This window comes from Rhinolophus hipposideros (assembly GCF_964194185.1).
Source record: "Rhinolophus hipposideros genome assembly, chromosome: 5".
Lineage (NCBI taxonomy): Eukaryota > Metazoa > Chordata > Mammalia > Chiroptera > Rhinolophidae > Rhinolophus > Rhinolophus hipposideros.
Genome location: NC_138051.1, coordinates 93,570,474 through 93,592,567, shown reverse-complemented (window position 1 = coordinate 93,592,567; position 22,094 = coordinate 93,570,474). Strand labels below are relative to the sequence as shown.

The 22,094-nt window shown below is 50.7% G+C and overlaps 1 protein-coding gene across 6 annotated transcripts in view; it reads left to right on the top strand.

The window, feature by feature from the left end:
- The window catches only part of ASB2 (ankyrin repeat and SOCS box containing 2), a 40,678-nt gene that overhangs the window by 7,640 nt on the left and 10,944 nt on the right, over positions 1 to 22,094 (top strand). For 2 of the 6 annotated variants that reach the window (XM_081047599.1, XM_081047604.1), the window contains exons 2-7: positions 3,402 to 3,680; positions 9,874 to 9,969; positions 12,740 to 12,906; positions 13,719 to 13,874; positions 15,957 to 16,202; positions 19,675 to 19,846. In XM_081047599.1, coding sequence (XP_080903725.1) covers positions 3,475 to 3,680; positions 9,874 to 9,969; positions 12,740 to 12,906; positions 13,719 to 13,874; positions 15,957 to 16,202; positions 19,675 to 19,846 — 1,043 coding nt within the window. In that variant the 5' untranslated portion in view covers positions 3,402 to 3,474. Of the gene's footprint in view, positions 1 to 623; positions 750 to 2,664; positions 2,746 to 3,401; positions 3,681 to 8,767; positions 8,875 to 9,873; positions 9,970 to 12,739; positions 12,907 to 13,718; positions 13,875 to 15,956; positions 16,203 to 19,674; positions 19,847 to 22,094 lie in introns of all 6 variants that reach the window. The other 4 variants (XM_081047602.1, XM_081047601.1, XM_081047603.1 and 1 more) reach the window with 4 other exon arrangements.

Below are 22,094 nucleotides of genomic sequence, written 5' to 3'. Positions count from 1 at the left end.
GCAGCCTGGTATCACACCAGGCCCAGCAGTAAGCCTGTGCACACTCAAGCCCTCTTGATTCTACCACCAACCCCTTATTAGTGTCTCCATTTTGCACACGAAGATTCTAAAGGTGGGCAACTTACTCAAGGACCCTCAAAACCTGAGGATCTGAGTGGGAAAAGCAAGAGATGGCCATGCCCACAGTGGGGTAGGGGAGTTTACCTTCTCAAAGGCAGGGACCCTCTCCCTCAAGGTCCCTTCAAGGTCAACCGCCACCTCATCCATCTGAGTGGACAGAGACCTTCATGTTGTGCCCATTGCACAGGTATAGACCAGGAGGCCAGGCTGAACGAGGATAGTGATATTGTCCCCACTCGCTCAGATCCGTGTGTGCCAGTTACTCAGATCAGTGCTCCTGGAATTCCCAGAAGAAGCACCGATTTGAGTTAGGAAGACTGGGCTCTAACTCCCAACTTTCTAGCTGTCTGTCATCTTGCAAACCTTTCCCTTCCCCTTCCTGACCCTTAATTGACTCATCTGTAAAATGGAAACATCAAGTCCTTATGGAAAGAATGGAGGTGTTGGAGAATTAATAAGTTAATTCAATAAAAAACGTTCTTCCCTTCTAGGGCTGTTGTCAGGGCAATGTCATGAAATAACTGACAAATGGAAAAGGCTCTGGATGCCATTAGATCCACAAGGAAGGTCCTGGCAAGTCTGGAATTGGCTGCAGATGACCATCACCTGGCTGCCTTCACTTCCCACAGGTCTCTGGTTAGGGAAGGGCACCACAGCTGAGTGCTGGTCATATGCCTCAGATCAGCCCATACCTGGGGCCAACAGCTGCTTTGGGGTGAGGGGCTGGAGGGGTTCCCATCCAATGCTTGCTTTACCCATGCTGCAGCTCATGTTTTGTGCTTACAGCGTGGTGAAGTGGGTTGTCTCATTCCCATTTTCACTGATAAAGGAACTGAGGCCCAGAGAAAGGAAGTGACTTGACCAAGGTCACATAGGTAGGAAGTTGCAGAATGAAACTAGAGCTTAGGGTTTCTGATATCCATATCTAAGCTCCTTCCACTCCTGCCTGGTTTCCTCCATGTAGAATGCTAAGCTCTCTATACATGGAGTGGACCTGTTGCAGTTGCCACAGGGGACCCCCAGGGACAGAGTTTGGGAGTTCAATAGCACAGAGCTAAAGCAAATGTCTCATTGAGTTCTAGAAGCTTCAGAACTCGAAAAGCCCTTCGAAACCTTCTGGCCCAAACCCCCCTTTTGCATTAAGAACATAGAGGCCCAGAGAGGTACAGGGACTTGGCCAAGGTTACACAGCACGAGCATCTATCATGCCCCCAAAGGTAACCACTCTTCTGACTTCTATCACTGCAATTTAGTGTTGCTTGTTCTTGAACTTTATATAAATTGAATCATGTACCTATGTTTGTTACCTGACTTCTTTTTCTCCCTGTGGTTTGTGCGTCTCATCCTGTTGTATGTAGTGGTAGTTTGTCTGTTTCATTAGTACGTACTGTCCATCACCTGAATATACACAATGTAGTCGTTAACTGTTGATAAACATTCGGCAGTTTCCAGTTGGTTTTATTACGAATAGCATAGCACGGCTATAAATATTCTTGCACTTACCTTTCGTTGATCATATTACGTAATTCACCTGGACAAAGAGCTCGGAGTGGGATTCTGGGGTTACAGGACATGTGTACATTCAGCGTTAGCCAATGCCATTGATTTTCCAAAGTGGTTTCACCGTTTGACACTCCTCCAAAGAGGGTGAACGTTCCAGTTGCTGCATATCCTCCCCAACGCTTGCAATTTCCCGTCTTTTTCACTTAAGCCATTCTGAGGGATGGAAACTGGTATTGCATTGGGGTCTTAAATTGAATTTCCCCCAAACACATAGGAAGGTAAGCACCCTTACCTCTGGTTCTTGGCCATTTATATATCCTACGGGTAAAGTGCCTGGCCTAGTCTTTGGGGTATCATTTAACTAGAGCCACAAGAATGCTGCATAACAAAACACTCCAAATAGTAAGCATTTATTCTCATGCGCTGAGGCTGCAGGTCCTGACAGGACAGGGGTCCTCTGTGCAGGTTGGGCACAGGCTGCCCCCAGGGAGGTTCCCTTGGGGCCCAGCTAAGGGCACTGGCTCCAGGGGAAAAGTCTTGGCAGAAGAACAAACCCCAGTGCAGAAGTCAAGCAGCTGCTTAACCATGTCCACCAACATTTATTGCCCAGAGCAAGTCAGGTGCACGGCCAAACCCAGTCTCAATAGGGAAGGGAGGGGGGATACTCTGCCTCCAGCGAGGGGGTGAACGTTTGCCGAGCAAACCAAATTATAATACTGGTATTTGGGGTATTTTTTAAAAGACTTCACATGATCCTAGTGCTCAGCCAGTGCTAAAATCCGCTGACCTGCAGTCACACTGCCTGTCAGCCAGTCAAAATGAAAATCAGGCTTAGCTGATTCTACTTCGTAAAAGCAATTGACTCAACTAATGCTGAGCTCTATACACAGAGGCATTTTCTCCTTGAGGCATTTTCTTTTCTTTTCTTTTCTTTTAGAGAAGAGTCCCTGGAATTAACATGGCACATTAACGATCAATTTTAACTAGATCATGGGATCTTAAGTAACGGGCTTGTGTCTGATTCATCTCTAATATTCTCAGCGCTAGCCCAGTGCAGAGGAATGGAGAAATGCTGGGATAAGACGTTGGGTAATTGGAAGGAAGGAATGTACGCGGTGTTGGGTGAGCTCCGTGGGGGCAGGCATTTTTGTCTGTTGAGAAAATTGTATCATCAGTTCTTAGAAGAATGCCTGACACAGAGTGGTGGTTAGTAGGTAGTCTCCCAGTTAATGGTGCATGTGTACATAGGCTGTCTGGACAGGAAAAAATGAATCGTGGGTGAGTGGGTGGTTGGTTAGATAGGTGGATGTATAGACAGGTGGATGGATAAATGGATGGATGGATAAATGGATGGATAGGTGGATAGACAGGTAGATCAGAGGGTGGATAATGGAGGAATGGGTGAATGTTGGATGGTTGCATACATAGATGAGTGGACAGCTAGGAGCATGAATAGATAGGTGATTAGATGGCTGGATAACTGGAAGGGTAAGTGGACAGAGGGGAGGGTGGATAAATGCATGAGGAGGCAGACAGATGACTACATGGGAGGCAGAGTAAATGGACAGATGGGTGGATGGTAAGATGGATGGTTATACAGGTGAGTAGATGGATGGATGTGTAGGTGAATGAGTGGTTGAGTGAATCATATGACAAAATGAATGGATACAAAATGGCTGTGTGATTGCCAGAAGAAGGCACAGCCTTCCATGTGGGTAAACATAGCTATTTTGCAAAACCGTTAGTGACCAGGATGGTTTTGGTCTCCTCCCACACAGGGTTTGCTGATCTGATGCCTCATCCTCTCCACTGAGTGTCTGTTCTGGTGGCGGAGGTGAGCGGGGCAAGAGGATGGCCGCGGAGATCAGTGCTCGGGGCACACAGCGTGCCATTGGGCATGAGGAGTACAGTCTGTACAGCAGCCTGAGTGAGGACGAGCTGGTCCAGATGGCCATTGAGCAGAGCCTGGCTGACAAGACGCGGGGCCCAACCACTGCTGAGGCCGCTACGTCCATACGTGCCAACCGCCAACCTGCCCATTTCTACCCATGGACCAGGTGAGTGAGGACAGGCCAGCTGGGGCATCCAAAGGGCAGATCCCAAACACTATTAATCCAAAACCAAATTATCCTGGTCTCTGGGATACACTTTAACATCGTAATGACTTATATTTATTATCTAGACTTCTGGAGCTCTGATGGTGCCGAGTACCATGTGAGGTGCTGTAGCCACTTTGCCTCATTGAACCTTCTTAGGACCGACCTCCTAGGAGGCTCTATGCTGTATTTCCATTTTACAGATGAGAAAATGGAAGCGCAGAGCTGAGTAACTAGTCCAAGGTCACACAGAGAGTAGATGGTGGTGCAGAGCTTGGAACTCTCTGGTTCCAAAGTCCATGGCTTGGCCTTGGACTGCGGGCCTTAGGTTTGAATGCAGTGGAACTGACGTTCTGTGTCCAGCCAGAGCTTCCAGCCCCATCTATGCAGTCTCCCTGGGAAAACTTACCTGAGACGTAAACGACATCTGCCCAGCGAGGCCATCCTGCCTCCTTGCTCTGGTTCCCCGTCCCAGCATGACCTCGTCCTCCCAGCAGCAGGACCATATCACACCAGTTGAAACAGGACGTGAGCCACAATTGCAACTCCACATACGCCATTTTGAATGTCCTAACAGCCACATTAAAAATAAGCAAAGAGAAACAGGTGGGATTAATGTATGTCTAGCATATTATTTCCACATGTCATTGATATAAAAATTATGAATGAGATTTTTACATCCTTTTTTTCATATCACGTCTTTGGAATCCAGTGTGCGGTTTGCACTCACAGCACGTCTCGGTTCAGACTGGCCACATCTCAAGGGCTCACGAGCCATAGGTGGCCACTGGCTACCATCCAGGACCGCACAGATCTACAGGACAACTTCTTTGTAGGTGTGGGAGCCAGAAACATAATTAAGCACTGGATCTTAAAGTGCTTTTAGAAAAGAAATACATACATTTTAAAAATGCTTTTGCTTACTACTGAGTCCAAGTCGAGTGTGTATTTGAGGTGGGTGGCAGGGGGATAGAGATTGCTGTAACAATGTGTTGGTGTTCTCTTGGGGCATGGGCCTCAAATCTCATTGTCTCCAGCAGCTAGCGGACTCCCTGTGTGACCTTGGGCAAGTCACTTAACCTCTCTGAACGCAGTTTCCCTTTCTAATAATAATAGCAACCATGGCAGCAACAATAGGCAGCTTTTTCCAATGTCCAGCCCCAGTTGACATGGATGAAAGTGGATGGTGGTGCGTCTCAGTCTGTCCCCTGATGGAACCTACCAGGGTGCTCCCCAAGGGCCTTGGGCCCTTGTTGAGACTAGATCAGCTCTGCCAGGCAGACTGGGCAAAGGCCTGGGATGTCTAAAGGCAGGCAGCCTCCTTGGGCAGCTGGGAGGAGTACGAAGGTTCCAAGTGACTGAGCTGCCCCTGAGTAGGTCCTCTTCTGGGACTCAACCTGAAAAACAGAAGCCCAGAGCCAAGGACTCACAGTGACCTATGCTTCAGGAGGCCCTGGTTCCTGTTCTGGCTGGTTCAGCCTATGTCAGACCACAGGTTCCTCTTTCTCAGGAGGGGATCAGAGAGAGGAGCATCCTCCTTCCCACGGGGCCACGAGCACAAGCCAGCACGTCCCCGGGTGTCTGCAGCCTTCTCCTCTCTGTGGGAGCCCCACACAGGGATCTTGGGGACATGTAAAAACATTAGAACTGAGCAGGCGCCCGAAATGCAGGCCCTGACCTCCGGCCTCCTCTTGAGAGTAAAGGAGTGGGACCCACCGAGGGGCAGGTGTGAACATTTATCCAGCCTCCTGAGAACAAAGCTCTCACAGAGAAGCAAAATGACCTATCCAGGGTCATGTTGCTCTCTCCTAAGATCCATACATAAGTAAAGTAGGGCAGGAGGATTCAGCCTGCATCTTCTCACTCCTGATGCTACCTAAAACCTCCTAGGTTCAGTTCTGCGCTTTCGTTTCTGAGAGGAGGCCGGGCTTGGGCCCTACTGGGGAAGGCAATCCCACTAATATGATTTGGAATGTAATTCTCCTCCTTCTCATATGCACCGAGTGCTTCCCATGTGCCCAGCACACAGCCATGTACTGAAGCCTTACAGAGCCACGCCAGCTGGGTATTTTTGTGCCCATTTTAAATGTGACAAAACATGGGCACAGCAGGGCCAGAAATTGAACCTAAGTCTGTCCCGCTCTGAAGTTTCCCCCACCCAACCAGCTCTGCTGATTCTGCAAAGGCCTCTTTCTGTTTCCTGCCCCTCCCCCGCCTTGGCGTAGGGTGTGGGTCTCATGACGTCTGCCTTCTACCCACAGAGATTCAGGGACCCCAGAGACAAGAGACACGCAGGCTTGTGTTCAGACGCCGAGACACGGCATTATAGAAAATCAGGACCCGATAGAGTCCTTGTGCACTTTTGTACCTGAATATCATAGTTTCTACCCAATAGACCCAGAGTAGGTTTAGGAACAGGACATCACACATGTCCCCAGGGACTTCATACAGCTGGCTCTTCCTCATCCTTCAGGTCTCAGGTTAAATGTCACCGCCTCAGCAAATTGTGCCTGACCACCTTCCCAGATCATGTAGTTGGCTCCTCTACCTCAGTCTCTCGGCTGTTTCCTTCAAGACCCTGGCTTATAATGTCTATGTTTCCCCCATTAACCTGTGAACTTGTAAGGGCGGAGACTTCACCCATCTCCCTCCCTGTGAAGCCCCATGCCTAGCACATAGTGCTTGGACCATGACAAGCACTGAATAAGCTGTGAGCGAATGAGGGTGTGAATAAAGAATGAATGAAGAGACTGCAGAGTAGAGAGGGAAGAGAAGTGGAGGTTCGAATCTTTCCTCTGTCACTTACTGGCTGTGTGACCTTAGTCAAGTTATTTAACCTTTCTGAGCCCCAACAGTCTTATCCCTAAAATGGCAATAACAAGAACTTTCTGAGCCCACCTCGCAGTGTTCTTATGAAAAGTCATGAAATGAGGTAGGCGTTGGAGCCTTCCCCACATCCAGCTGATGAATTGACCTCCCCCTACCACCTCCCTGAGTACCCGAGTACCGCCCCCGCCATGACTGCCTCTGTATCATGGACAAGCTTTTGTGTCACCTAGGAAGGTATTATCTGGCCTCCTGAGACTGTCCCCAACTATACTCTGTGACCTTTTTGGGGACAGGGAGCAGATATTGCTCACTTTTGTATCCTCAGTGCCCGGCAAAGAGCCTGGATCATTGTAGGTGCCCATTGAATGTTTTTAGGCAAATAAATACACTTTGAAACCAATGCAATTCTCGAAGAATGGAAGTTATTATTATCATCTTGTGACCAAAATGACAACTATGGACATAAAGGTCCACTGGGTCTTTGGGGTTCTAGAAATGAAAGCCAGATCAGCAGCCCAGAGAAATTATAATGTTCCCTTTTAGAGCCATTTTCCAGTTGGCTTCTCTCCCACCACAATGAAAGGAATGAAGTTTGAAACATTCATGAGGATTACCTACCAAGCCTTGGCTCATAGAGGGCTCTCCGAAAGGCAGACCCAACTTTCTGTTTCATGGAGAAGTAAGGTTCATGTACTCATGAAACTGGGACCCCAAGGTTCCTGTGATGGACCAGCCAGAGTGAGTACGGAAGCTGGGTCTTCACAGTCTTTGAACTTCTGCATTTTAGTTAAGGTTCCATTTCTAAGAAGACAAAGGCGGAAAGCATGAAGCAGGAACTTGCGTGGGTTGGTGTGTAAACAGCTATAAACAATTCAAATCAGGCTACCCTCACTTACTGTGGGCACCTGGATATGATGAGGCGTGGTCTTGCCCTCCCCAAGCATACAGTCTAATGAGGGTAAAGGCACAGAGGTACTTGATGCCCCAACAGGAAGGATGCAGCAATGAGACTTGCCTCACTTTTAGAGAGACACGGAAAGGGTCCATTCACTTACTCAAGGAGATGGAGACTCACTTACTTTGCAGGATGAATAGGAGTTCGCCAAGCAAGCTAGAGGAAGCAAATCTCTTTGAGCCTCAGTTTCCTTATCTGCAAAAAGGATCCAATTATGTCCCCTTCACAAAGTAGACTAGAGGATGAAACAAGATGCCTTGTGCCATGTGCCTTTCACAAGGCTTGGGAGCTAGCTGAAGGTGCTGCACTCCTGACCCCTGGCCTTCCTGCCCACAGAAAGAATGGGGCCCTACCTGGGCCGCCTCCAGGGCATGACCTGTGCCCACATCCCGCCAGGTTCCTCTCACTTTTGATGACTCAGCCCAGGTGGTTTTCTTGGTGGGAATCCCCCTGCTGGGCCTGAAGGGAAGTGGGGCCTGCAGCCTTGATCAGAAAGAGCACGGAACCCAGTCAGGGGCCTGGCTCCTCCTCCAGCTTGAGACGCATGGCTCAGTGGCTCTGAGCATGTACCCTCCCCCTGTAGTACCAAGTTAAGCACCAACTTTAGGGCTTCCAGAACGAGTTCTCCTGCCCCTCTTTCAGCCCCCCCGCCCCCCTGCAGCTCTGACATTGTGTGTGTGTGTCCTCGTCTCCCACCCTGCTGGTCCCCGAACAGCTTGAGGGTCAACAAAAAGAAGTGTCCTATTGGTCTGCATCCCCAGGTCCTAGCCCGAGCAGGAGCTGTTGACTAGAATTCAGTTTGTCTGTTTCCTCCATTGCAAAGTGGGAACCATACACCCGCTGGGTCCATCCTGGGGAGGGGGAGGGGGGATGGACGTGAGGCACCATCCAGGGAATGCCATCATCGCTATCTCACTGCCACCCCCACCACCCTCGCTGTCCCATCGTTGCTGTTACTATTATTGTGCCATCAGAGAGAGGGACTAGCTTTAGGGTGGTGTGTGGGTTTTTACCAGTGTTTACTATCTTACTAAAAACACTTGACCCTGTGAGGGAAAAAGTTTGGGTTTCTACTGACCTGAATGTGTTGGATCGTCACGTGTTGTTCGTTCTTGCTTTATTGATGCACAGATGCTGTGGGACAGGAGAGCGAAGCTCTAGACATATAGAATCTGCTTGTCTTTCATACAGTTAACCGAACACGGGAATGTGCCTTGGAGCTTAGGAACCTGTAATAAAATTCAATTGATATTGTTAAAAAAAGGGAGGCCGCACGTGGACCAATGATGAGGGTGGCCGGGCCCCCAGTGTCACGTGGAGACAGAAGCCTGCCCAGCACTCTCCCCTTTCTAGGGCCAGGAGCAAGCCCAGGTAATAATACCAAGCCCAGGAGCTTTCAGGGTCAGTGGAGAGGGGCCTGGTGGGGCCCAGCTTTGCACCCCCTTCCCAGGATGGTCTCTTACATCTGTTTGACACAGTTTCCACGTAAATGCATTTCAGCAAAGGCTCCAAGGCTACAACAGTGTGGCGTGACTGCCACACCTCCTTTTACCCCTTCCATCTTCAGTATAGCCCAATGGGGTGGGGAAACTGAGGCTCAGACAGGCAAAATAATGATAAAATTAACGGTGGACATGTGTCCAGCATCCCTCTGCTGGTTCCCCTGCAAAGCACTTTATACCATTCACTCACTCAGGCCTCTGAGACTGGGCTGTTCTGGAAACAAAAGCCCACAGAAGTTCACCCTGTCCATGGTCACGTGGCCAGGAACTGCCAGAGGCTGGATTTGAACCTGTATCCGAATCCCAGCCCTGACTCTGATGACCTTCTTCGGGCATCCTTTTCCTGTAAACTTTATACTGTTTATTCCTGACTGTGAGACACATGCCCGTCTAATGAGGAGCGGACAAGGTGGGATTGGAGGCACAGACCATGCTTGGCTTTCCAGCTTTGCTCCCCTGTCCTCCATCCCCAGGAAGCTCTTCTCCAACCCTGTTAGTCCCGGGACCTGCCGCTGACACTGCTCACATCCTCAAGGGTGAAGAATGTCACCTTGCTTCATATCTGCCTCCTGCGTGGTTGGCTGGGGAAGGGGACCGCAGGAGTGGGGGTGAGGTTAACCTCATTGTTGTCTTATATGGTCATTTAAATCTCCCAGGGCTTCCTCCAAGGGCCAAAAATAATCCGAGACACAGCAGCTGTGTCCAGCACACAGAGAGGACCCGGCCATCTGCTTTGGTTCAGAGCCCTGGTCTATCTGTCAGTCTCTCCCCCTGCTCTCCCTCCGTCCTCGTTCCTGCCTCTGGCCATGACCCGCTTCTCATATGCAGAGTATTTTTCCCTCTTTCACTCCTGCCCTGCGCCCTCCAGGTCGACAGCGCCTCCTGAGAGCCCAGCTTCATCCCCCATGGGTCTGTTCCAAGGTGTCATGCAGAAATACAACCAACGGAAGACCTCCCAGCTGGCGTAAGTGACCCCTGGCCCGCCCCCAAGACCATCCAAGTTCACTCTCCCAACTGGGGTTGGTGGAGGTAGGAGGTAGAAAGTAGGCTCCCAACCCCCAGGAAGGGGAGCACTTTGGAGGGAACTGCCAGGCACACCTTTCCCAGGTGTGTCCCCCTGAGACCCTGCTGCACCTGCTGAGCTGGCCTTGGGGTCTTCAAGCAACTGCCAGCTAGGCTGTGATTGCAATGAACCCCTCAATGCCCCAGAATGAGCCTTGTGTGCTAGAGTGGTCCTGTGGGGCTCGGAATCTGAGGACCCAGCAAAAGGGAGACTAGGGAGCCGGCCCTAGGACCAAAGAGGCCCAGAGGAGCTCAGAGCTGAAGGTGATGAGTCAGCCACACAGCCGTACCCTTTGTTTATCTGTTTCTCCTGCCATCACTGCGGGTGGGAGGTGGTTGTTTTGCTTTGTTGCCTTTAGTTGTTAAGTGCCTTTAGTTGTTAAGTGCCAGGTGCTAAAATCCAGAAACAATCCCAGCTACAGGAGGGATTCTGTTTGCCTGGTACCAGGCTGCTGGGCTAGGTGTGTGCTGTGTGGTTAGCTTCTCTGCTCCCCATATTGACCCCAGAAGCAGCTAAAAGCAAAAGAGGGGGACCATAGCTGGAACCCCTATTTCCTTGCTCAGACATGTTGCACAGAGGGAGGAGGCGATTGGCCACTGTTTTACTTCTCCTTCCCAGCACTTTTCAAACTCTGCCGTCCCCACTTCCTTCGTGCTGCCAGTGGGATTTGCATGTGTGGGTAAGGGAGACCCAGATTCTGATCTCAGCACTGCTGTCACTTCCTGTGTGACTGCCCATGAGTCGCTGAGCCTCTCTGAGTCTCCCTTCTCTGTGAGAGAGATTGGAGAGGACAGAGTGGTCTCCAGGATTCAGTCCAGCTACTTAGTCTCTAATGGCTTGACACCGCAGCAGCCACCCCCGGGGCGGGGACTTTGGCTGAGCTCATAGAGAAGCCGTCAGCACGGGCTCCTGAGAGCTCCAGGGGCCTTGCACCACAGCTTCCAGGGGACCCAAGCAGGGCGGCGGATCCTGAGAGTGTTCTCGTGACACTGCACACTCCCAAGGCCACAGGAACAGCCAGCCCGCCTCCCTTTCACTTCGGCTGGGGTCCCACAGCAGACTTTCCAGGGAGACAGGATACATACCCGACTGGGGCTTTTCCTGATGCCAACACGGGCTGCTCTGGCCGCTCATAAGAGGAACTCATCAAGGTGACAGTGATGGCGTTGAGGGGGACTTCAGGGCTTATCTGGTAATCGTTCTTGCTGGGTCTGTAATTAGCCGCCAACTATGCTCTGATGCTATTAAAAACCAGAGAGGCTGAGTCAGGAGGAAATGCTGCTCTTGCTGGAGGAAGCAGTGGGAGGGTAGAGGGCTGGTCCTGTGGACCCTCAGGGCCTATCTTGGCCCCTGCTGGGTGAGGGCCCTGTCTCCCTTCTCCATCTGGGACACGGGACCATTTATGCAGACTGTTCGCCAGGAGTGGATGTGGGAGTCACAGCCGTCATGGTCCTCACTGACTCTCCAAGGATGGGAGGAAGGGGGCACAGCGAAAGCATGAATGAATGAATCAAGGAACAGTGTGGCTGTAAAGAGTCAAGCAAAGAAGTTGTCGTTTGTATTAGGCTGAAATTCTTTTTGACATTCAGAAGTTTTACATTGTAAATGCTTCAAATTTATGAATCCTTCAAGTATTTTAAGTCTTTCAGCAGCTAAAAGTTGGTGTGACATTAGATGTATCCACTGAACACCTCAGGTCAGAAGGTCCCCTGATTCTCTTTCAGCCACCAAGGAGCTCTATCTGAAAGGGACCCTTGGTTTCCATCTGCGGAAGGAAAGGAGCTTGCCATGTTTCAACTCACTTCTAGCACATTTTCCCTACATGGTGCCTGACTGGGAGACGAAAGGTGTAGAAACGCCCCACGATGCTGACAAGGGAAATTAAACACTGGCAAGGCTTGATCCAGACCCCCCCACCCCCCACGTACCTATAGGCCAGTACGACCTCCAAATGCTCAAGGGAGGCCATTGCAAACAATGTTTTGAACAAGATATAAATAGAATTCCCAAAGAAGCAAGCAGAACTCTGATAGGGAAGAGGCTGTCTTTTTTGGAAATAGAAGGGATGAAGGGAGGAAATAATCTTTCCTAGGTTCTGAATTCCTTCTTTCCTCCCTCACTCCCTCCTTCTCTTGCTCTCTCTTCCGTGCACCAAATATTTATTGAGCGCCTGTTATGGACCAGCCACTGAGCTGAGACCTGGGAATTAAACCATGAGGGATAAAAGAAAGAAAGACACTGTCCCTGTCTTCTCGGAGCTCATAGTCCAGTGGGGGAGACAGACAGTGATCAAATAATTATTCAAAGACATATGAAGTCTGGTGGTTACATGATGGCTTATAACTGGAGGCAGGGAGAGGCTGACCTGGGCAGGCAGGCTGGTGAAGCCGTGATGGAGCTGAGAGCTGGGGAGGCCAAGGTCAGGGCTGAGGTCAGGGCTGAGGTCAGGGCCAAGTTCCCAGGGTATACCCACGCCGGTTAGGAAAGATTATTCTCATTGTGGAGGACATTGGCTACAAGGGGGTTGAGCACCTGTTCAGACCAGCAGGGACAAGCAGGGCGGAGTGATCCCACAGCTGGCACTGCTCCTGGCCACCCTGCTTTCCCTCTGGAGACAGGCTGCCTGGCCCTGCCTCTGTCCTGAGGAGTGGCCCACTCCTTGCTTTCACAGGCCCATGGACCCTGTGCTAAAGGCCATCAAGGAAGACGATGAAGGAGCCTTGAAGGCAATGATCAAGGACGGGAAGAATCTCACAGAGCCCAACAAGGACGGCTGGCTGCCGCTGCACGAGGCGGCCTACTACGGCCAGCTGAGCTGCCTGAAGGCCCTGCAGCGAGGTGAGGCGGCCGATATGGGTGCAGCCAGAGGTGGGAGCGGGGCTCCTTCCTTCTGGAGCTGCATGTTCTTTGGCCTACCACAACCTGGGTGAGGGGAGCAAGGCAAGGTCATCACCTTTGTTGCAAAGTTAAAGTCCTCAAGTTGGGAGAGGGGAAATGACTTGTTTCCCCCACTCCCAACAACCTCCCCCACCTCCAACCTCCCCAGGCTTCTCAGGACAAGAGAGACTGATTCCTAGAAAAGGAAGGAGAGAGGGCTGACTTTTGGCAAAGTCACTGCCAGTTTATTCTAGAATGTTCCACGGGCTGATTTGGTGTGGAAAATACTGCAGCTGTGCCTGTGCCCGCCAAGGCCGTCCCCCACAGCTGTAGGAGCCTCGGCAAATCATACCTGCTCTTTGAGCCTTGGCTTCCCCACCAGCCAGGTGTGAGTAGGTAACAGCTGCAGGCAGCATGAACCCCAGACAGCCCACCACACTCAATGGCAAAAACAGCTATAAGAGACTGAGCTTCTGGCAGTGGCTGGAGGGAGTGTAAGGAAAAGACAGGGTCATTCAGAGAAGGAGGGACTCAACCAGGGAAGGCTTCTCAGAGGAAGTGGCATCTGAGGTGGATTAATATGACCAGGAAGCTGAAACAGCATTGTAAAAGGTGCTGAGTCCAGGGACAAGATGATGAAGGCAGTCTTCGTAAATTTAGGCAGATGCCAATCAAGCCTGTCCTTGGAACTGGGAGGAAATCAGGACCACTTCTATGCTGGGAAAGAGGCATATGTCTTCCTCCTTTATGAATGTCCCATCTGTCCTCCCCAGCATACCCAGCAACGATTGACCAGCGCACCCTGCAGGAGGAAACGGCCCTTTACCTGGCGACGTGCAGGGGACACCTGGACTGCCTCCAATCCCTGCTCCAGGCTGGGGCCGAGCCCGACATCTCCAACAAGTCCCGAGAGACACCACTCTACAAAGGTGAGCTCCCTGGTGGAAGGGTTCCAGAAACTAGGTGGGCAATCGGGAGCATTGCTCCTGAGAGGCATAACACCCCACCCCCACCTCCACTCACCAAGGAGTCTACTTTGAAGGGGCGTCCTTGCTCGGACATTATCACTTAGGTAATTGAATCATTCATTTGTGCACATATTCAGCCAACATTTCCCACGTCATCTCATGGGCCAAGGACGTTGCCGAGCACTGAGGGCTCAGAGATGAAAAGCTACGGTCCACGCCCAAGTGCTCTCCCAGTCCAGTGGGCATCGACTCCCAGAGAAAACAGTCAGCTCAGGGTGATGGAGAGCTTGACTCAAGGCACCAGGGAGCACAGGGAAGGGGCCCTGATACTGGAGGAGGGCACCCTCAAGAAGGGTTGCCTGAGCTGAGCCTGAACAGGAGCGATTTCCCAGCTGGACAAGCAAGGGCACAGCAAATGCGAAATGGCATGAGAGAACTTAGACCTCTGGGATGTTTAATAAAACTGAAAAGTCCTGGCTGACTCAGTACAACATCCAAGCACACTGGCTACCCTAGTAAGTGCCGAGAGTCAGAAATCGGAATAAACACAGCAGCTGGCATTTATTGAGTGCTTATGCCAGGCACTGTCTTTTCATTTACCTTCATACCCATCTACATCGGAGGTAGGCACTGCTAGTATCCCCATTTTACAGATGCGGGCCTAAGGCATGGAGACCTGAAATGAGGTATCCAAGATCACACAGCCAGGGGCAGACAGATCTGGGGCAAACTCAGGGAGCAGGACGCCAGCACCATACTCTGAACTACTACATTATAAAGCGTCTAGTTCATGCCCATACGCTTAAGCAATCAGCCTTGGCTCTTGCAAAAATAAGAGGGCCTTTCCACTTTGCAAAACTACAGAAATCCCCGCTTTGCCATGTGTCTGGTACCCAGCACCTGGAACATTCCATAAGCAGCAGAACTGGGGAGCCGTTAACCGGGTCTACTGCAGACCTGCAGTGGGAGTGTCTCCCAGAACTGATGTCCACCCGGCCACCACAGCCATCACCTGGAGCCTCAGCTGTCCGAGAGAGCTCCCCGGACGCTGGGCTATTCAAGCCCGAACCTTGGGCCTTGGTCCTGCATGAGCTCCAACTATGTGCCAAGCACCATGGTAGAACCTTCCATACACTACGTCACCCAGTGCTCCCTCAGTGTCCTCCCAGGAGGGTTTTGTTATCTCTGCTTACAGATGAGGGAACCAAGGCTTTGAGAGGTGGGAAGATTCACCTGGGGTCCTATATGAAACACTACACGGGCATCACCCCCTTCCTTCTCACCACCCCCTTGACTGACGCAGAGAAGCTTCCAGGGGTAGTTAATTTGGACAAGTGCCCGGCCTGCCTGGTGATAACTCTGTCCAGAGCCAAGAGTGCATTTAGAGTCTAGAGAGAGAAGAGGCTTAAAAGGCGGGTTTGGACAGGATGAGAAAGACTTGACAAGCTGTACCCAGAAGATGAATTTTATCCCCTATTAGGTGAGAAGCCTTTGAGGAGGGAATTTGAGCAGGAATATGACTCTGCCCTCCTTCTCCTCCCCTTCTGGCCTTGGCAATGTGGAAGACTGAGGCCAACAACGTTGTAAAGGGAGACGAGTTTGGGGCATCCTGGAATATTCTAGAGGACAGAGACTCTGGACCCAATGACCTGTGTTTGAAACCCAGTTCTGCCATTTACTATCTGTGTGACCTTGGGCAAGTCACTTTACCTCTCTGTGCCTCATTTTTCATCATCTGTGAAAGAGGATAAGAACACTACATCCTTTAAGGGTGGTTGGGAGAACTAAACTAGATAATCATGTAAAGTGCTTAGAACAGAGTGCCTGGCACATAACCAGTGCTAGACACACGCCATCAAATATTATTGCTAATATTAGTATGACTATTACTGTTAGTTGGATATTCTAGGTTTGATGCAGAGACTGAAACTTAATCTAGACCCAGTGGATACTTGTTGAATGAATGCCTGATGAGTGAATGAGTGAATGCACAAGTGAACGAATGAAGTCTTGGCTAACAGTCTTGCTTCTGCCTGGGCACAGCTTGCGAGCGCAAGAATGTGGAGGCAGTGAGGATTCTGGTGCAGTACCACGCAGACACCAACCATCGCTGCAACCGAGGCTGGACAGCTCTGCACGAGTCTGTTTCTCGCAATGACCTGGAGGTCATGGAGATCCTGGTGAGCGGAGGTGCCAAGGTGGAATCCAAGAATGCCTATGGCATCACCCCCTTATTTGTGGCCGCCCAGAGTGGGCAACTGGAGGCGCTGAGATTCCTGGCCAAGCACGGTAAGTGCTAAGGGTCCCTGGGTCATGGTGTCCCCAAAGGCCACAGCTGGGAAAGATGGCAGAGATCAGCTCGAAGGGAAGGCGAGTTTAGGTGTCATCTTGTGGGCGTACTCTGATCGCATGGTAGGATCTTCTTGGAGTGCTGTGTTAAGAAGGATTCTGAAACTGTGTCTGGGCTCAGCAGGAAATGTGTTGAGGTCCACTAGTGATGCCTGCGATTAGCGACCAAGTTGGGGGAGAGTGGAACACATGCCACATATTTGTCATCTCTAATCTAGCCCAACATCCTGGTTTTACAAATGAGGAATCTGAGGCTCAGCAAGGGGAAGTGAGGTCTCTACAGTTACATAGCAAATTAGTGCTAGAATGAGCCAGACTCTTAGTTTCCTGACACCCAACCACTTCTCTTTCCATAGTGTCACTTCAGGGCCAGAAGGAACCTCAGACAACTCTAGGGCATCTTCTCGTTTTATAGCGGATGAAACCAAGGACCAGGATGGGAAAGTTATTTGTCCAGAATCACACAGCCAATTAGGGACAGAGCTAAAGTTTGAACCCAGGTCATTGCACTCTTTGCCTGTGAAAAATCTTTGTTCACTTAAAGGAACAAAATAAAATAATATTGTCTGCATTATGATGTTCCAGTAGCAAAAGACCCCAAGATAATGGCAGACATTCTTTTGGTTAAAGGACATTATTTAAAGGATATTATATTCTGATCGCCCCCAAGAACACCTTTGATATTTTTTTTTCTGTCTCCTTGGGAAGTGACCCTCTTTCCTTTTTTCCCCCCTTCTTCCGCTTCCCCCCACCCCCACTCCAGTTCAAACCATCCCCACTCCGGTTCAAGCCATTGTTTCTCAGTCTGGTTGTGCAGGACACAGCTCCCTGGCCCATGCTGGTATTATGAGCCTTGTGCTCCCACCCCTCTCCTATCCCCACGTCTGTCGCCAGCCATTGGTAGGCCTCTCATGGCAGCTCTCGACAGCTGCCAGTGCTCACGATGGCTGACAGGGGCACTCACGCTGACCACCAGCCACTCCTGGAAGCACAGCACAAAGCAGCCCACCGCTGCTCATGTCAATCTCCGGCTGCTCACGGCAGCCCAGCTCCAGGGAGAGTCGTTGTTCACAATCTTAACTGTAGAGAGTGCAGCTCCCTGGCCCATGTGGGAATCAAACCGGCGACCTCAGCATTAAGAGGCAAGGCGCTCCAACCACCTGAGCCACCGAGTCTGCCCGGTGACCCTCTTTCTTTAGCCAGAGGTAAGCCAGACCCTGGGGCAGAGATGGAATAATTTGTTGAGGACCTGCTGTGTGCCATTCTGTGTTACGCATGAACACAGATTAGGCCAATGGGGTTTTCTCCACAGCCATATGAGGTAGGTAGTGTCCTCACCACATTGTGTAGATGAGGAGACTGAGGCTCAGACGTTAAATGCTTGGTCACAGCCAGAGCCTGGATCCTGACCGCGTCCATCTGACCCAAGCTGCATGTTCTTTGCACTCTGCCACACTACCCAGGCCTCTAGAATGGCCATTGTGGGTTTGCTCAGTAAGTGTCCACTTACTCAGCGTGCGCCTAGCAATGAGGGAAACAGGCCCAAGGCACTTCCTTGCAGCCGAGGATGAATGTGGACTGGCCATCTTGAGAACAAAGGGGCACAGGCAGGGTCCTGGGAGCCCAGGAGAGGAGGCTGGGCGAAGGGCAGGGTGCACAGCGGGTGGGGAACCAGCTAACTCTGAACATCTGCCGAGCTCTCCTGCTGACACTCTGAATAAGGTCTGTTCCCTTTGTGGGCCGTTTTCAAATCCAAATATTTTTCTTGTGTGAGCGGGTGGCTTTGCTGGCGAGGTCCAGGCTTCCAGGGTGCCTGACGTCGAGAGCTTCTGGGGTTAGAGCTGCTGGCGGACTCTTCCTCGGGAGGGCAGAAGCAGCCTCTGTGCCCAGGGCCCCTCTGTCCTGGAGAACTGCCATTGGCTGAGCACCTCCTCTGGCCCAGGCACTCTGCAGGAAGTCTGTTGTCTTAGTCATTCGGGCGGCTATACTAGAACGCCACAGACTGGGTGGCTCATAGACAGCTTATTTCTCACCGTTCTGGAGGCTGTAAGTCCAAGATCAAGGTGACAGCAGATTCGGTGTCTGGTGAGGTCCCACTTCCTGGTTCATAGACAGCCGTCTTCTCGCTGTGTCCTCACATGTTGGAAAAGTGAGAGACTCTCTGGGGTCCTGTTTATAAGACCACAAATCCCATTCAGGAGGGCTCTACCCTCGTGACCTGATCACCTCCCAAAGTCCGCACCTCCTAACACTGTCACATTGGGGGTTTGGTTTCAATCTATGAATTTGGGGGGGGAGGGGACACAAACATTCAGTCTATAGCAGACATTTACTTATTACTTGTCGCAGTCACTCTGATTGGTAGGTACTATTATTCCTGGTCAACAGATGAGAAAATGAGACTCCTTAAGGCTGCCTGAGGCCACAGAGGTTACAAGGCATGACAGAGAAACTTCACCTCGTCCTTGTCTGTCACAAAAGCCTGTGTTCATTCCACCAGGCCAGAAATCAGTCTACAGAAGTTAAAAATTAGCACAAAGCCCAGAGAGAGGGGCTCTGTGGTTAACAAATGCTTTTCATTTCATCCCTTACCAGCATTCCACGGCCGTCTCAGTTCTATTTCCTTCCAGAATAAAGAGGGACTGGTGAACAGGCTGCACGTCTTTTTGCAGACAGACCTGAGTGAACGTCAGGTCTCTCCATCACCACTAGGAGATGAAGAAGGTGTAGGAGATTGGGCTGAAGGGAGACTGCCACATGATTCCTCCTCCTGTTGTAGTGTTTTCTTCAGAGGAGACAGGAAGGGATTCCTCTCTTATCTGGAAACGGAAGACAAAGAAGTACAAATCTCAATTAATAAACTCATTGGGGTTTTTCTTTATTAGGGGACTCTGCTCTCTAAGAGCTGTGAGGGCCTTCTTCAGTGCAGGGCCTAAATCCTTCTATATGGAGTTAGGGTTAAGAGTGTGGCCTCTGCCATCAGACCATTTGGGTTCAAGTTCTGGCTCTTTCCTTATGAGCTGGGTGGTCTGGGGCAATTGCATAGATTTCTGTGCTTCAGTGCCCTTGTCTGTAACGCAGAGATAAGAGCAGAACAGATCATACAGGGTTAGGTTGTGGATTCAAAGAGATAGCACAGGTTAAGCATGGGGCCTGACACATAGTAGGTGTTCAGTGAATGCCAGCGTCATCATGGCAGCTTTTCGCCTCTAGGAGGCCTCTGCTCAGACTGGCAGGCCAGGGTCTCGGTATTGCAGGAGGGAGCCGGGGGTCCTCCAGTTGGACTCCTCCTTCCCAAGGGTCATTGTTAAATGATCCAGTGTGTCGTGGTGGTTGGCACAGTCTGACATGGATGTCACATCAGGGACAGTGACCACCTCGATCACTCACTGACCTGCCTCTCCTTCACCAGGCGCTGACATCAACACACAGGCCAGCGACAGCGCGTCAGCCCTCTACGAGGCCTGCAAGAACGAACACGAGCTAGTGGTGGAGTTTCTGCTGTCGCAGGGCGCGGACGCCAACAGAGCCAACAAGGATGGCATGCTCCCGCTGCACGTCGCCTCCAAGAAGGGTAACTACAGGTCAGCCCAGGCCCTGCCACCACCACCCAGCCCACACGGGGGGAGGGGGGCACAGGATTAGGAAGGCCCAGGTCAGAGAGGAGGGCGCCTCTGGGGAAACCAGGAAAAGCCCTCAGCAAATGCAGGTGAATGCCTACAGTCCAGTTGACAATAATAATAGAGAAAACCTAGGCGGCACTTTCCATTATTAACTGATTGAATGCTTTTGAAACTCTACTTTTAATGAGCCTTTTAATGAATCCGCAGAGGTAGATACTGTTATCTTTGTATTTCAAATGAGGGCACTCAGGCACAGAGAGGTTGAGTGGTTTGCCCAAGGTCACACAGCTTGTGGATAGCAGGAACTTACCTACTTCAAATGTCACATCTACAGGAATTCTACTCAGGGCACCAGGTATGAATCTGAACTAGGGGATATTTCTGGTGGGGGTGCAAAGGTAACTTCTCAGGCAATCAGCAAGCATGCAGGGGAGACCCACAATAGTGCAAATAGTGCTAAAGATAATAGCCAGACTTTATTGAGCACTTCCTATGTACGGGTACTTTGAGTGAGAAGAGAGAAACTTATGTTCTCAGGGAGTGATCTGCTGGGAGGGAAGTTGCATATGTATGTACACACACACACACACACACACACACACTCACACACATATGACATGATGAAAGAGCGTGAAGAACTAAGCTCCATGGTGGTTCTAGAGGAGACACCCCAGTGGACTGGAAGCAGAGGTAGGCTCGAGGGGGCCCATCTCAGCTCATGGGAGCCAAGTGTTTGTTCATGCTGATAGCGTGAAACTGGCCGTGGGGAGAATATTTACACCACCGGAAATGGTGAATGCTACAGATCAGGGCCTCCCCACCCGTCACCCCGAGCCAGTTATTAAACATCCAGCAGCACCACCAGACCTGGCGGGGAAGATTTGCCCAGAAGGTGGAACCCCACCTGCCTATGAAGGACACACAGGGCCTGGTAATTTCCATTTGACCAGTGTTCCCCACACTTGGACCAATCACAGGCTTTCTTCCTGATTTGAGACATCGATATTCTCATTGCTTAGTATTTTCCTTGAAAGGCATTTTTACCTGAAATAAATGTGTTTTCAACAGGAAACATTTATCACATTATTAAATTGTTAAAATTACCAATTTATAATGAATAAAAAACCTTTTCGCCCCAAATCCTATTTTGTGTACCCCAGATGACACGCTCTGGGAAACATAGCCCTGTCGTCAGCAGGGAGAAGAGGGAGAAACACAGATGGCTGCATGTTGGGGTGTGGGCTGTCTTGGCTAAGGCAGAGGGAAACGGGTGAAAGTGACATCCCAGAGAATGAGGTAGGGACACAAGGAACCCCAGGCCCTGCTCTGAAGGAAGGCAGCACACGTGACCAACCAACGCTTCCAGCCCAGGGGTGGCCCCGCTGCAACCACACCTTATGTGCCACAGGGGAGACCCTGCCTTCTTTGGGCCACATAGTAGGCTGCGGGACAGACAGAGCTGAATTTGGATTCCTGCTGAGGCCATGGGGCATGTTGTTTAACCTTTGGGAGCCTCCGTTTCCTCTTCTACAAAATGGGAGGTAGTCACACCTGACTCATGGGTTGTTGTGGGGACTAGTGAGAGGGGTATACAGGGATATGCAATGGAAATAAGCACTCAGCAGAGCGTCTGCCAAGGAGAAGGTGTTCAGAGGGTCTGCACTCCCTCCATCCATGTAAAGAGAGTATATTCCATCATTGTTCAGTTAGCCAATGGAGAGAAGAAAACGACGAGTCAGGCAGTGGTGATGGGTGAGATGTATCTTTCTCTTCAGCTCCAGAAAGTTCCAGCATCAGTCAATAAACATGGTTTATCTGAAACCTGACCCCAGAGAGATCCAAAGAGTGAAAGAGAGAGAAGAAATCTCCTTGCCCTGCGGCTTCCCATAGTTGCCTGTAAAACACAGTCACTCTGGGTTATTTTTTTAAATGACACATCCCAGAACCACTGAACTAGAATCTTCAGAAGAGTAGGAACCCAAGTTCTATCTTTGAAAAGATCCCCAACCACATACAGCCCCGCCATACTTTCAGGGGAACCATTGATCTAATCCAACATCTGATTTGCAGAGGAGGGAATTGAGGCCCGAGATGGAAAGTGGTTTGCCAGAGAGTGGCAGGGCTGGGCCTGTCCCTTGGCATCCTTCAGTCACACCCAGATGCCTTCAAGTGGACCCAGATGTCTGGCCCCAGCTGGAGGGGAGTTGGA